Genomic DNA, 16286 nt, shown 5'->3' with positions numbered 1-16286 from the left:
TAATTCATTCAAATTAATCAATCATTGATTTTATTTTTGTTATTGTTAATCGTCCAAAAGAAAGGCCCTGGACACACCGCAGCATTTTCAGTATGGGCTATGCGGTAATAAATGTATGAAGAGGCATCTTAAATATGCACGAGTTCACGATTCTGGAATAATGAAAATGAACGATACTATTCTCTTACTTCGAAAAACTGCTACCGTTTTATTTCATTTCCTTCTTGCTTCTCCATTTTTTCCGTTTGTTCACACACTGAGACAAATTTTTAGTTCCGGTTACCGCTCAGTCCGTAACTATTTTTATTCTTTACCACAATCGAAAAATATAGTTCTAGGTACAAAATGAAAATTAAATTTGTAGCTGTTACCAGAAAGTCTGGTATCCGTTACTATTCTTTCTCATTACAAACACTTTTACTATATTTTCTTGCAACCGTTGCGAAAATTTAATTTAACCAAAAAAGTAGAGTAAACCTCAGAAACTGATTTTGCGTTGCAATTACCAAAAAAGGATCGACAATAGCGCAAAATGGTTACGTGTACGTTGTTTTTCGTAATTCCAACAATATTCAAACAGTTCATTTAACGATACCTATTTTACTGAATTTTTCTAATTACTCTAACAAATGAAATTTTTCTCAGTGCACTTCCAATTAACAATCCTCGATTTCTCAATTATTAGATAAAAACGCAACTGACAAACACCCACTCAATTACGTAGTTCATACTTGCGGCATTTTGCCGGTGCGTTGGTAGTCATTTTCATGGGCGTCTTTTTGCTGTCGACGCGACGGCGTGGCACTGCCGCGTTAATTTGTCATCGCGTTAATTTGACGCCCGTAAAAATCCAGCTTAAGGCTAGCATCAGTGCCTTAGAGCATGTTTTAGCAGCCTTTGCATGTACGTATACCATCAGTAAACGTCACGAGTGGTGACGAGATATTCGTATTGAAAAAAAAATATCACTCTGATTCAGATTCTGAACAGGCATTTGATTTCCAAAATGACATATGTTGCGTTCTATTTTTCTTTACCAATGTGTTCAATCTGGGGTCCGTAAGAACATTGATGAAATAACGGGGTCTCGCATATCATAATTTCGAACGTCGCGGGTTCTATGGTCACTCAGTCTCCCCCCACTCTGCATCATACTGACTGCATGTTGGCAGTAGATTTTAGTGTGTCGCGACGACGCTAGGGGGACAACGAACAAAACGAACGCGACGAATGCGAATCGGTCAGTCTCTGTACAGTCTAACATGGAGTACGAGCAAAACTCGAACGTGTGTAGCTTCAGTGAACTAATTATGTCGGATACACGGCGTCGTAGAAAGTCTAATACTTCTGGAGGATCTGAAGATCTTTCGGATTCGTACGAGGAGTTACATGTAACTAAGGAAACCCAGGTTAGTTTCATTTGACAACTATTGTTTCAACATCTATATTTCTAAACGTAAACGGGCGTTGTATTTACGGTCTGACTTGACCGTTTGTCGATGAAGGTTGATCGCACCGGAGAAATGAGGTCGAAAGTTCAAAGATTTCTCGTTATAATTTGCGTGTATCACCCCAGGTTCTGATAAAGTTCGATTCAGTAATGTGCCATCCAATTATACGGCAAAAAAATTTGCTGCAACGTTTTCGCAGGTTATGCCCTTCGTATGTCACTTATATTTAGCCTGAATTCTCTGCTGTTTAGAATCATCTTGATATCCGTGCCAATAGATATAGACACTGTACACTTACGCATCGTGTACTTACAGATTAGTATCTCAGATTTTCTGCCGTCGAATCAATTGTAAAAAATGTAAACTTTCGTCCTTACCATATATTACTGTATGCCGAAAAATAAACACGTTCGTTCGACAACGCGGAAATTGATATCTTTATATGATGGCAACTTTTTCCACTGTTTGTATTTAGTTTTCTCCGTTTTTATCTGCTAGGACAATACATCCACTGGCAATCGTCATATCAACTGGGAAAAATGTATAAAAATGATTGCCATCTGTTGCTAAATGCGAGTTATATATTTGAATGAATATTTTTAAATTAATTTCAATCATTGTTTCAAGTTATTGATTTAAACAATTTTCATATCCTCAATTAATGCTTGTAAGACGCTGACGACGTGTTGATAATCGTCACTATGGTCACACGTCGTAAAGCGTGAGTTTGTACTGGAAACAGATTGGTAGCTTATTTCTTATTGCATAGCTACATTGGCCTTCTTATTTTTCTGTAAATGAAAACTGGAGCTGGATGGTAGGCTGCCTTTCACCCAGATACATAACTGTACCTCACTTATGGCTTGATGTTACAGTAATTGCCCTATATGTTAAATTAGGTCATTCATTTGTAGGGCCTATTTTGGTTTTCAATTAATTTTGAGCTTCTATGGGACAAAAAAATTCTTTTTTCGACTAAAAATTTTTTTTCATCCAATAGAGTAACGAAGTTACAGAGGGCGAGGAGCATCGTGACTCGGAATATGAGACAGGCGAAAGCAGGTCTGAGGCAGACTCGCAGGATGGCGGTTTACGGGAGAGTGGAGATGGACAGGAGGAGGATAAGCCGCAGCGAAAACTGGATGACGATGAAGACAGACGTAATCCTCAGTATATCCCTAAGCGAGGTACGTTTTACGAACACGATGACAGAACAACGGAGGAGGTAGCCGAAGAAAAAGTAGAAAATCCCAACGAAAGAGAGGCGAAAGAAAAGAAAGTCTGGAAAGATAAGGAGGATCGATGGGATCATGATAGGTATAATGACGATGAACAAGCACCCAAGAGCCATGATGAACTAGTAGCCGTCTACGGCTATGATATCCGAAACGAAGAAGGCCCGCCTAGAGCTCGACGGAGGAGAAGATATGGGTAAATAGACATCAATTACCATTTCACTATAAAGTCTTAGAAACTTGTTATTCAGCAAGATATTATCAGCATTGGCAGCTAAAACATTTAAAGAATTAAAAAAACTACAATAAAAAATATTGATTGCATAGCAAACGAAAGTCTGATCACTGTCTACAAGAACAAAATTTTTTCACCATGCTTACTCTTAATTCATCAGTATCAAGTTTGTGTAAAGGTTTCTGGTACTCTGCTAACTTATCCTTATTCCAATAATAGTCGCGGTCCAAATAAGTACACGCGAAACTGGGAGGATGAAGATGCATATGGTAAGCCAGGTGGTCCTCCTTCAGTTGGCCGAGGTGGTGTTAGAAAAACAAACCGAAGTGGAGAAGAGTTTCCTGCATTAAGTGGTGGCAATAATAAGGTGAGAATTTCTATTTTGATCTTATTGTTTTGAATTAATTACGCAATAGGTGACTGTACCAGCTGGCTACTTATTGTTAGTATCAGTCGATGTTTAAATACTCGATTAGTTCCACGTTGAATTAGAACAATTTGAGATGTATCTTTTTACAGTTCAACAAAGCAAGTGTATGCAGTCTCTAACGAAGGTGTGTTTTTTTCACAGGACGACAGGTCAACCACACCAGAAGAACCAGTTATATCTTCGGCGTGGTATAGCAACAAAAACAAATCTCAACCCAAAGCAGGAAACTTCCCACCTCTCCAAGCACAGCATGAGTCTCTAAACTCGAAGACTAGTCCTACAAATCATTCTGGGATGTAAGTATGAGAAAAAAAAAAGTAAAAATACAATGCCACTAGCAAACTATTTTACAAAGTGTTTACCCAACATACTCATCAATTCAACATCAATGTTTTATTATAGAAACGAAATGCGAACCCTTAATGAGCCAACAAATCCAGCTTGGAAGAAGGAAGTGAAACAGAATTCGCATAGTCAAAGTTCTAATGGAAGCGGTGGTGGTGGTGATGCAGACAAATTAATGAATCACAAATCCTCGCCTCGTGATTCGAACAAAAGGCAGGTCCAGGAGAGTGTGAGTTTGGCAGCCAGTAGAGCCAGAGGTCGAGGATTCAAAGCGAGTGGTAACACTAACAATGCAGGATCCAACAGATTGGATTATAAAGCTAAAGGTCGTGGATCTGGCTCAGTTACACTTGATAATAGGCGAAATAATTCAGACAATAATCACATCGACGATCATCATATAATTACCGATATGAAACAGTTGAATGTCAATGACGGAGGATCTTTTCAACAGAATAGCAGACAGAACAGTAAGTTTTTATGCTTGTCTGACAATATGATCAACGAGCATCTTGACTTGCAAAGCTTTTCTAACAGCTTATTTTTTATCTTTACAGAAAATTTGTATGTCCAATCTCCAGGCCAAGTTCGACCTGGTACGATTCCTCCGCGTATGCAACAACAGCACCAGCAACCACAGCAACAGCAGCAGCCAGCACAGCAGCAATCAGCTCGCCAACAGCAGCATGACGCAGCTGGTAACAGACCTAAACGGTATTCAAGCTTACGCCAGCGCCCACCAGTTCCAGAGGGTCCTGGACAGCAAGGCTACCAGCCTCAGCATGGTCAACATGGCTATTACCCACAAGGTATTTAATCAGTCGAAATCATTCGCTTTATTGTGATCTTATAACATAACCTCATCTAAATATTTCCTGATCGATGCAACGATTATTTGACACGACCATGCTGCACTTTTTTTCGAATATGTCAACGTGACGTGTATGCTGTAGGCTAATTGTATATTTTACCGAAATTTATTAACTTTTACTTTTAGTATTAACATTTGTATTCACATGTTCTTAGCTGGAAATTCAAGAGGCGTTCTAGATTCCCAAGGTAAATTTGACAAAAAAGATTCAGTAGTATCGTGTGCGCGATTTGACTATTTCTCTAGTTTGATGCTGTTCATTGATTTGCAGATCATCTGACAATTACATGTTGAGAATGCACTTTTAATTAGTTTGCAAGATCATTGTACTAGCTTTGCTGACTTCAATGTTATTTTACAAAGTGAATGACAGATCAAGTTTCAGCGTACTACTTTCAGTTATAATCTTCTCTATAACTTGTGCTTTGTGGCTTTTATCCACACAAGCATGGGAAGTATACCTCATCTTTGCATTGTTACTTGAAAATAAGGATTGTGATCGCTAATCATAATTCACAGTGCAAGTCTTGAGATTTCCTATGCACTTTGGGATATATGCTTTCTTTTTCGTAATTAAAAAATGCTTTTTCCATTAGGCTTCTGCTTTATTCGTGTAAAATATTTTATGTATGAAATGTGTGAAAAAGCATGTGTTGGCGAGTTTCATGAGTTATCTAATCTGAGGAAACTTTGGATCAGATGATGAAACATCAGCTGCCTACTTTTCAATCACTAAATAAATATGAACAGTTACTTACAAAAGTTTTTTCTATGATTTTAGGATACCCTGCGGGTCACTTTGATCAGGCTCCACCAGTAGCACCGCCGGCAGCTCCTCTAGCTGGACAACCGGTCCTTCCCTTGCCTCCAGGTGGTCAACCAGCAAGTTTTGCTCCACCTCCATTTTTGGTACCTTCACCTCAGTTCTTACCACCTCAGGGTGCACCGCCAAGCATGATTAATTACGTACAGGGACCGAACGGGCCTGCCTTTCAACCTAACTTCCAGGGTTATCAAGGCTTCAGTCCGCCTGTTCAGGTTGGTTGATAAATGCTAGTTTTATTAGTAGCTAATTTCTGAAATGTCCTGCAATGAGCAACGAAATTTTAGAAATTAACTTATCTTCTAGTACCCTAATTACGACAGAGTAATAACGAAAACCAATATCTTTGTTTTCAGCCACAAGGGCCGCCGCCGCCCCAAGAACTGTTTCAGCCACAGGGTTGTACCTATTACAGTCCGGCTCAGCAACAACAGCATGCAGTTCCTATGAGACGACCAAAGGCTGCAATTCCTATTCTTCCGCCACCTGACAATCAGCAACATATGACTAGTCGAGGTAGAGGTAGAACAATACAACAACAAATCATTTCCGTTCCAGTTGGCGGCGTGCAAAGAACAAATACGGAAAGTAAGAATAACATGGTGGAAGGCGATGGGAAATTCGTACAGGCACAATTTGCTGGAGTTCAGATAGAAAAGCAGGTACCAACCGATCAGTTTGCGGTTAATGAGACCACTGAAGTAAGAGAAAATTCCGTCGACAATGAAGACAAGGATGTCATATCCAATTCTGAAATCACCAATATCTCGGAAACTTCAAAAGAGTTGAAGGTCAGCTTAGATGTGGTCGTAATGACAGAGCAACGGCAAGACAATGAACAAGAGAAGGAGCAGCTACAACAACAAGAGCAACATGTTTTGGAAAGTGATGATGTCATAACTACCAAAACCGCTGAACAAGTGATAATTAATACTACAGAGCCTGAATTGCCGAAAATAGAAAATAAGGTAATGGAAAGTCCCGCGGTTGAGGAAGCTGCTGCCTAGTTATTTACACTTAGCTTTTTTTAATCACTTATCATATTCAATTGACCATAACAGTGAGTTAATATGATGTGAATACGTTAATGAAACTGTCATCATCATTGAATGTCACGTAAATATAACTAACGAGTGATGATCATCAGAAAAAGTGAAAATATCTTGGAGAATTTCAAAATTGCGATATAGCGAATAATGTCGCGGCAATCGCTAATTTATCGTGCATCAGCCATCGACTACTGTACATGTTATGTTATGTTTATTACTAACTTGGGGTGGTATCCGTATTTCACCAGTTTAGTTCGTCGCTTGCAAAATAAAAGGATAATTTCGTATTATCTGCATTTTGACTAATTATCTGGCGTTATTATCTGCCAGTTTCAATTTGAATTTTATATTCACATTGTGCATAATTAATTGCACTGTAAAAGTCTCATGGGATGAAATTCTTTTTCGACAAAGTTATAACTTTAACTTTATCTCTCTGGCCGGGCCAGTGTTACATCAGCACGTTTTTATTTTGTTAGCGACTCTCTCCTTTGTTTTGGCACAAGATTTTTGTAGGTCTTTCACCTGCTTCAGATCGATTTTCCCATTTCCTCAATTCAGTCAAATAAAAACATATTTAAGATTGATTTTTATTCATATGCAAATGTTTAAAGTTTATAAAATCAACAATATAAGATATACTAACTTCTTGAATTTTCTTGAATTCATAAGCTGATATATCTTTTTTTAAAAGTCAAAGATATCATTTAAAACGAACAGGCTTGTTTGATATAAACTTTGATTGTGACTCGTTCTAGCCATTTGCCGTGCTTATCTAACCGTTGAGTAGCCATTGATATAACATACGATTATTAATTAAACAGAAAAGGTAAAATCAGAAAAAAGGAGATAGATAAATTATGATAAATAGAATCATAAATTAATAGATATCACATACAAATGTAACATTTGTATTGTAATTATTCAGTCTGTATAAGCAGTTAGTATAAGCGACTAAAAATGAGATGATTGCGAAATTGTAAAATAGTCCAAGCAGTTTTGGACACTTAAAGTGTGTAATAAAAACGTTTCATTTCACTTAAACTGACTTTTGTTTAAAACGTCTTTGTAGAAGAATTATGCCGCATAAATGTAAAAATATTACTTTTCTATAATCATGTAGAAACATATAAATGTTTTATTAACACGAGGTTCGTGTTTCAGTTTTAATAATGAATGCATGTAAACTCTTGGCGAATTGATCGATGTAGTTATGATAGTCGTATGGTTATAAGATTTACCTATTTTTATTTCCTAATGTTATCGGAAATTGAATTGCAGGATAAATTGCGATCGATTTATATTTAGTAATTTTTAGTACCTACGTGAAAAAGTAGCGCAATAATCTTACCTTGTTCCTCAATTGGCAGAGTTGAAAAAAACCAAAAATGAGCAAATTGAATGAAAAAATAATTTCCAATTTGGAAGAAACTAAAATATAACATCAAATTGACGCAGTGAAATCTTGTTATTAGTAGTAATTGTAGTAAGTTAGATTTATGCAAAGAGCTATAATACATTCTTCATGCCAACAAGTGTTGTTCCCAAACGCAATAATTTTCATACCTTCAAATGCGAATGACAGAATCATAACTAGCATGTGTTCTGTAAAAAAATATCAGTTTTCAAGATAACACAGCAAGTAAGATCGGAATTCTACGTTTGTGAAGTTAGATGGTTGAATGTGAATTTATGCCTTGAGACACTAGGATATTTGTATGTATCAAGGAAATAATAACATAACTCGCCTGTCATGAAAAAATACAACCCTTTTGGGTAAACAAGCAAATGATTGCTCCACGGTAATAAAACATCCTTACAATTATCAATCGTTGACAACAATTATATCTGACTATATATTTCTACAATCTGTAAAAAAATGATGAGCTTTGTGAATGTACATAATTTAATGCCGGATTTGGGTCAAAGTGTTTGGTTATAGAATATTTTTAAATATTAATTATCTTGTTTCATACCGCTCATTGAAAAATATTTCTTGTTGGAGTGTATGTATTCTGTTGAAAAATTCAGTATTATATTTTGATTGATTTCTTTCGTAGGGAGGTATAAGGCGGTGCAATTAACGATACATACTGTTAGTGAAGTGATTTTATGAGTTTAATAAGCATTTATTATCAGCTAACAGCTTGATTGAATTATTCGTTCTTACGCTGCATCTCTTCGTTTAATATACTTACTAACACATTTGTTATGCAAGTTGAATTTTACACAAATGTTAACTAATACTTATTTATTTCTCGTATAAGAAGTATAAGTACTCATGTCTAGGTTTAAAGAGGTAAGTAAACGTCTGGTGAAAAAGTAGATAAATGAAAACAAAAGGAATCATTGCATTAATTTGACAGTTATCTTTATTTTTAGTTTGCTTGCCGTTTTATCGAAATGATAGGCGACAATTCTTACGTTTTACATTTATATTTTGTATCTTATAAAAATATATATATATGTATGCATATAGGTATATATATATATGTATACACCGTATTTTGTAATTAGCAGAAAAAATGTTAATTTTGTACTGCTAAAAATGATTTAAATAACAAATGTATTTAAATTAATTATTAATGTGTTAAGGCTGAAAATAAATACTATGGCAATACTTATGTCTTCTGTTCTTTAATTTAACAATTCGAATTTTTTGCATCGTAAGATACATAATTTTGCTTGTTAAATTTCTTTGTACGAGACAAGACGAGACAAGCGCTCCGTAGTTTCTGCGCTCCAGGCCGACTACCTGGTGAAACTCGACTTCCAGGAGAAGCGTTCCGTAGTTTCTGCGCTCCAGGTCCGCTGCCTGGTGGAACTCGACTTCCAGGACAAGGCTCCGTAGTTCCGGCTGTCCAGGTCCTCCACCCGGTGAATTTTGACATCCAGGCAAACCGCTCTGTAGTTATGGCTGTCCAGGTTGTTGACCTGGTGACTTTTGACCTTCCGGACTGATTTTCAAGTTTACAAGTTTAATTATTGAAACGTTTACATTTCTGACAATAATTACGCACTTCATCTTTCCTGCCAGTCCGAGATTCCAGCGGTGAGGCGCTTCAATGGCCAGTTAATAACTTCACCATTTTGCGATAATTGATGAAAAGTAAATTTTTCATGTACCGTCCGAATGTGAGTTAAAATACACTCGAAATTTTGAAATCTTCGTTAGTTATCTCTCAGTAAAAAAAAAACCGCTGACAATCAACGTTTAGCTTGAAAATTATCGTATTTCATTGATTTAAAAAAAAAGTATGTTTACTTTTCCCGATCTTTCATGTAGCAGCATTTAAAGCACCCGGTTTCCACTTTGAACCAACATGAAAGATATTTTTTCTCCATCATTTGATTTTATTCTTGACCTTTTTTAGGTATTACGTGAAATATTTAGCTACATAATTATTAATTGCTTTCGGTTTTTAACCATTTGTATATGATAATAGTACAAAATAAATAATTATAATCAACTATTTTCAAGTGAACCTATGACAAAAAGCTATGTTACTATTTTTGCGCGGTGAGTGTAACATTTTTATAATATTTAATGGCAATTGTAATTATATGTCATCTGAAGTTTTTCAAACTAGTCTTTTGATGCGTTGATCGCAGCGTATTGGGACTGCGCCCGATCGAATTCTCTCGCAAAATTACGGCGGAATAGTGCACGAAAGAATTTATTCCAGCACTTTTCAAAATCGCGAGAATTTTCGCCAAAAATGCAAAGGGGTTAGCCTTACTTTTTTCTTCAATTTTTGACTAAGAAAATTTAGGTCTCAGATTCGATTTAAATGACCCTTCCCTGACTAATTGGACCCTCAGGAACTCAGAGAACGCGGCGAAAAGAGCTTAGGACCAACAGGAGAGAAATGGCGAGCGAAAAAGCACCTGCTGAAAAACGTCGAGAACACAGGTTCTCGTTTTTCGGCTGTAACTTTTGATGCGTTGATCGCAGCGTATTGGGACTGCGCCCAATCGACTTCTCTCGCAAAATTACGTCGGAATAGTGCGTGAAAGAACTTATTCCAGCACTTTTCAAAATCGCGAAAATTTTCGCCAAAAATGCAAAGGGGTTAGCCTTACTTTTTCTTCATTTTTAGGGCCGAAAATTTATGGTCCCAGATTCGATTTAAATGACCTTTTTCTGACTGATTGGACCCTCAGGAACTCAGAGAACGCGGCGAAAAGAGCTTAGGACCAACAGGAGAGAAATGGCGAGCGAAAAAGCACCTGCTGAAAAACGTCGAAAACACAGGTTCTCGTTTTTCGGCTGTAACTTTTGATGCGTTGATCGCAGCGTATTGGGACTGCGCCCAATCGACTTCTCTCGCAAAATTACGTCGGAATAGTGCGTGAAAGAACTTATTCCAGCACTTTTCAAAATCGCGAAAATTTTCGCCAAAAATGCAAAGGGGTTAGCCTTACTTTTTTCTTCAATTTTTGACTAAGAAAATTTAGGTCTCAGATTCGATTTAAATGACCCTTCCCTGACTAATTGGACCCTCAGGAACTCAGAATACGCAGCGAAAAGAGCGTAGGACCAACAGGAGAGAAATGGCGAGCGAAAAAGCACCTGCTGAAAAACGTCGAAAACACAGGTTCTCGTTTTTCGGCTGTAACTTTTGATGCGTTGATCGCAGCGTATTGGGACTGCGCCCAATCGACTTCTCTCGCAAAATTACGTCGGAATAGTGCGTGAAAGAACTTATTCCAGCACTTTTCAAAATCGCGAAAATTTTCGCCAAAAATGCAAAGGGGTTAGCCTTACTTTTTCTTCATTTTTAGGGCCGAAAATTTATGGTCCCAGATTCGATTTAAATGACCTTTTTCTGACTGATTGGACCCTCAGGAACTCAGAGAACGCGGCGAAAAGAGCTTAGGACCAACAGGAGAGAAATGGCGAGCGAAAAAGCACCTGCTGAAAAACGTCGAAAACACAGGTTCTCGTTTTTCGGCTGTAACTTTTGATGCGTTGATCGCAGCGTATTGGGACTGCGCCCAATCGACTTCTCTCGCAAAATTACGTCGGAATAGTGCGTGAAAGAACTTATTCCAGCACTTTTCAAAATCGCGAAAATTTTCGCCAAAAATGCAAAGGGGTTAGCCTTACTTTTTCTTCATTTTTAGGGCCGAAAATTTATGGTCCCAGATTCGATTTAAATGACCTTTTTCTGACTGATTGGACCCTCAGGAACTCAGAGAACGCGGCGAAAAGAGCTTAGGACCAACAGGAGAGAAATGGCGAGCGAAAAAGCACCTGCTGAAAAACGTCGAAAACACAGGTTCTCGTTTTTCGGCTGTAACTTTTGATGCGTTGATCGCAGCGTATTGGGACTGCGCCCAATCGACTTCTCTCGCAAAATTACGTCGGAATAGTGCGTGAAAGAACTTATTCCAGCACTTTTCAAAATCGCGAAAATTTTCGCCAAAAATGCAAAGGGGTTAGCCTTACTTTTTTCTTCAATTTTTGACTAAGAAAATTTAGGTCTCAGATTCGATTTAAATGACCCTTCCCTGACTAATTGGACCCTCAGGAACTCAGAATACGCAGCGAAAAGAGCGTAGGACCAACAGGAGAGAAATGGCGAGCGAAAAAGCACCTGCTGAAAAACGTCGAAAACACAGGTTCTCGTTTTTCGGCTGTAACTTTTGATGCGTTGATCGCAGCGTATTGGGACTGCGCCCAATCGACTTCTCTCGCAAAATTACGTCGGAATAGTGCGTGAAAGAACTTATTCCAGCACTTTTCAAAATCGCGAAAATTTTCGCCAAAAATGCAAAGGGGTTAGCCTTACTTTTTTCTTCAATTTTTGACTAAGAAAATTTAGGTCTCAGATTCGATTTAAATGACCCTTCCCTGACTAATTGGACCCTCAGGAACTCAGAATACGCAGCGAAAAGAGCGTAGGACCAACAGGAGAGAAATGGCGAGCGAAAAAGCACCTGCTGAAAAACGTCGAAAACACAGGTTCTCGTTTTTCGGCTGTAACTTTTGATGCGTTGATCGCAGCGTATTGGGACTGCGCCCAATCGACTTCTCTCGCAAAATTACGTCGGAATAGTGCGTGAAAGAACTTATTCCAGCACTTTTCAAAATCGCGAAAATTTTCGCCAAAAATGCAAAGGGGTTAGCCTTACTTTTTCTTCATTTTTAGGGCCGAAAATTTATGGTCCCAGATTCGATTTAAATGACCTTTTTCTGACTGATTGGACCCTCAGGAACTCAGAGAACGCGGCGAAAAGAGCTTAGGACCAACAGGAGAGAAATGGCGAGCGAAAAAGCACCTGCTGAAAAACGTCGAAAACACAGGTTCTCGTTTTTCGGCTGTAACTTTTGATGCGTTGATCGCAGCGTATTGGGACTGCGCCCAATCGACTTCTCTCGCAAAATTACGTTGGAATAGTGCGTGAAAGAACTTATTCCAGCACTTTTCAAAATCGCGAAAATTTTCGCCAAAAATGCAAAGGGGTTAGCCTTACTTTTTTCTTCAATTTTTGACTAAGAAAATTTAGGTCTCAGATTCGATTTAAATGACCCTTCCCTGACTAATTGGACCCTCAGGAACTCAGAATACGCAGCGAAAAGAGCGTAGGACCAACAGGAGAGAAATGGCGAGCGAAAAAGCACCTGCTGAAAAACGTCGAAAACACAGGTTCTCGTTTTTCGGCTGTAACTTTTGATGCGTTGATCGCAGCGTATTGGGACTGCGCCCAATCGACTTCTCTCGCAAAATTACGTCGGAATAGTGCGTGAAAGAACTTATTCCAGCACTTTTCAAAATCGCGAAAATTTTCGCCAAAAATGCAAAGGGGTTAGCCTTACTTTTTTCTTCAATTTTTGACTAAGAAAATTTAGGTCTCAGATTCGATTTAAATGACCCTTCCCTGACTAATTGGACCCTCAGGAACTCAGAATACGCAGCGAAAAGAGCGTAGGACCAACAGGAGAGAAATGGCGAGCGAAAAAGCACCTGCTGAAAAACGTCGAAAACACAGGTTCTCGTTTTTCGGCTGTAACTTTTGATGCGTTGATCGCAGCGTATTGGGACTGCGCCCAATCGACTTCTCTCGCAAAATTACGTCGGAATAGTGCGTGAAAGAACTTATTCCAGCACTTTTCAAAATCGCGAAAATTTTCGCCAAAAATGCAAAGGGGTTAGCCTTACTTTTTTCTTCAATTTTTGACTAAGAAAATTTAGGTCTCAGATTCGATTTAAATGACCCTTCCCTGACTAATTGGACCCTCAGGAACTCAGAATACGCAGCGAAAAGAGCGTAGGACCAACAGGAGAGAAATGGCGAGCGAAAAAGCACCTGCTGAAAAACGTCGAAAACACAGGTTCTCGTTTTTCGGCTGTAACTTTTGATGCGTTGATCGCAGCGTATTGGGACTGCGCCCAATCGACTTCTCTCGCAAAATTACGTCGGAATAGTGCGTGAAAGAACTTATTCCAGCACTTTTCAAAATCGCGAAAATTTTCGCCAAAAATGCAAAGGGGTTAGCCTTACTTTTTTCTTCAATTTTTGACTAAGAAAATTTAGGTCTCAGATTCGATTTAAATGACCCTTCCCTGACTAATTGGACCCTCAGGAACTCAGAATACGCAGCGAAAAGAGCGTAGGACCAACAGGAGAGAAATGGCGAGCGAAAAAGCACCTGCTGAAAAACGTCGAAAACACAGGTTCTCGTTTTTCGGCTGTAACTTTTGATGCGTTGATCGCAGCGTATTGGGACTGCGCCCAATCGACTTCTCTCGCAAAATTACGTCGGAATAGTGCGTGAAAGAACTTATTCCAGCACTTTTCAAAATCGCGAAAATTTTCGCCAAAAATGCAAAGGGGTTAGCCTTACTTTTTCTTCATTTTTAGGGCCGAAAATTTATGGTCCCAGATTCGATTTAAATGACCTTTTTCTGACTGATTGGACCCTCAGGAACTCAGAGAACGCGGCGAAAAGAGCTTAGGACCAACAGGAGAGAAATGGCGAGCGAAAAAGCACCTGCTGAAAAACGTCGAAAACACAGGTTCTCGTTTTTCGGCTGTAACTTTTGATGCGTTGATCGCAGCGTATTGGGACTGCGCCCAATCGACTTCTCTCGCAAAATTACGTCGGAATAGTGCGTGAAAGAACTTATTCCAGCACTTTTCAAAATCGCGAAAATTTTCGCCAAAAATGCAAAGGGGTTAGCCTTACTTTTTTCTTCAATTTTTGACTAAGAAAATTTAGGTCTCAGATTCGATTTAAATGACCCTTCCCTGACTAATTGGACCCTCAGGAACTCAGAATACGCAGCGAAAAGAGCGTAGGACCAACAGGAGAGAAATGGCGAGCGAAAAAGCACCTGCTGAAAAACGTCGAAAACACAGGTTCTCGTTTTTCGGCTGTAACTTTTGATGCGTTGATCGCAGCGTATTGGGACTGCGCCCAATCGACTTCTCTCGCAAAATTACGTCGGAATAGTGCGTGAAAGAACTTATTCCAGCACTTTTCAAAATCGCGAAAATTTTCGCCAAAAATGCAAAGGGGTTAGCCTTACTTTTTCTTCATTTTTAGGGCCGAAAATTTATGGTCCCAGATTCGATTTAAATGACCTTTTTCTGACTGATTGGACCCTCAGGAACTCAGAGAACGCGGCGAAAAGAGCTTAGGACCAACAGGAGAGAAATGGCGAGCGAAAAAGCACCTGCTGAAAAACGTCGAAAACACAGGTTCTCGTTTTTCGGCTGTAACTTTTGATGCGTTGATCGCAGCGTATTGGGACTGCGCCCAATCGACTTCTCTCGCAAAATTACGTCGGAATAGTGCGTGAAAGAACTTATTCCAGCACTTTTCAAAATCGCGAAAATTTTCGCCAAAAATGCAAAGGGGTTAGCCTTACTTTTTTCTTCAATTTTTGACTAAGAAAATTTAGGTCTCAGATTCGATTTAAATGACCCTTCCCTGACTAATTGGACCCTCAGGAACTCAGAATACGCAGCGAAAAGAGCGTAGGACCAACAGGAGAGAAATGGCGAGCGAAAAAGCACCTGCTGAAAAACGTCGAAAACACAGGTTCTCGTTTTTCGGCTGTAACTTTTGATGCGTTGATCGCAGCGTATTGGGACTGCGCCCAATCGACTTCTCTCGCAAAATTACGTCGGAATAGTGCGTGAAAGAACTTATTCCAGCACTTTTCAAAATCGCGAAAATTTTCGCCAAAAATGCAAAGGGGTTAGCCTTACTTTTTCTTCATTTTTAGGGCCGAAAATTTATGGTCCCAGATTCGATTTAAATGACCTTTTTCTGACTGATTGGACCCTCAGGAACTCAGAGAACGCGGCGAAAAGAGCTTAGGACCAACAGGAGAGAAATGGCGAGCGAAAAAGCACCTGCTGAAAAACGTCGAAAACACAGGTTCTCGTTTTTCGGCTGTAACTTTTGATGCGTTGATCGCAGCGTATTGGGACTGCGCCCAATCGACTTCTCTCGCAAAATTACGTCGGAATAGTGCGTGAAAGAACTTATTCCAGCACTTTTCAAAATCGCGAAAATTTTCGCCAAAAATGCAAAGGGGTTAGCCTTACTTTTTTCTTCAATTTTTGACTAAGAAAATTTAGGTCTCAGATTCGATTTAAATGACCCTTCCCTGACTAATTGGACCCTCAGGAACTCAGAATACGCAGCGAAAAGAGCGTAGGACCAACAGGAGAGAAATGGCGAGCGAAAAAGCACCTGCTGAAAAACGTCGAAAACACAGGTTCTCGTTTTTCGGCTGTAACTTTTGATGCGTTGATCGCAGCGTATTGGGACTGCGCCCAATCGACTTCTCTCGCAAAATTACGTCGGAATAGTGCGTGAAAGAACTTA

At 39.0% G+C, this 16286-nt stretch overlaps 1 protein-coding gene across 2 annotated transcripts; it reads left to right on the top strand.

Annotated features, from left to right (window-relative positions):
- The first annotated feature begins 1246 nt into the window (after positions 1-1246).
- LOC124177781 (protein CASC3) lies at positions 1247-7477 on the top strand. 2 transcript variants are annotated; one of them, XM_046560580.1, is made up of 9 exons: positions 1247-1409; positions 2452-2882; positions 3141-3288; positions 3493-3647; positions 3754-4166; positions 4254-4505; positions 4723-4755; positions 5349-5605; positions 5747-7477. In XM_046560580.1, exons 1-9 carry the CDS (start codon positions 1263-1265, stop codon positions 6395-6397), a joined length of 2487 nt encoding a protein of 828 aa, XP_046416536.1. In that variant the 5' UTR covers positions 1247-1262; the 3' UTR covers positions 6398-7477. The 2 variants fall into 2 exon arrangements, with proteins under 2 accessions (XP_046416536.1, XP_046416537.1); XM_046560581.1 differs by lacking the exon at positions 4723-4755.
- The last annotated feature ends 8809 nt before the right edge of the window (positions 7478-16286 follow it).

The sequence above is a fragment of the Neodiprion fabricii genome, chromosome 3 (assembly GCF_021155785.1).
Source record: "Neodiprion fabricii isolate iyNeoFabr1 chromosome 3, iyNeoFabr1.1, whole genome shotgun sequence".
NCBI classification, from domain to species: domain Eukaryota; kingdom Metazoa; phylum Arthropoda; class Insecta; order Hymenoptera; family Diprionidae; genus Neodiprion; species Neodiprion fabricii.
Note: the sequence above shows the minus strand (reverse complement) of the source record. Positions and strands in the feature narration are given on the sequence as shown.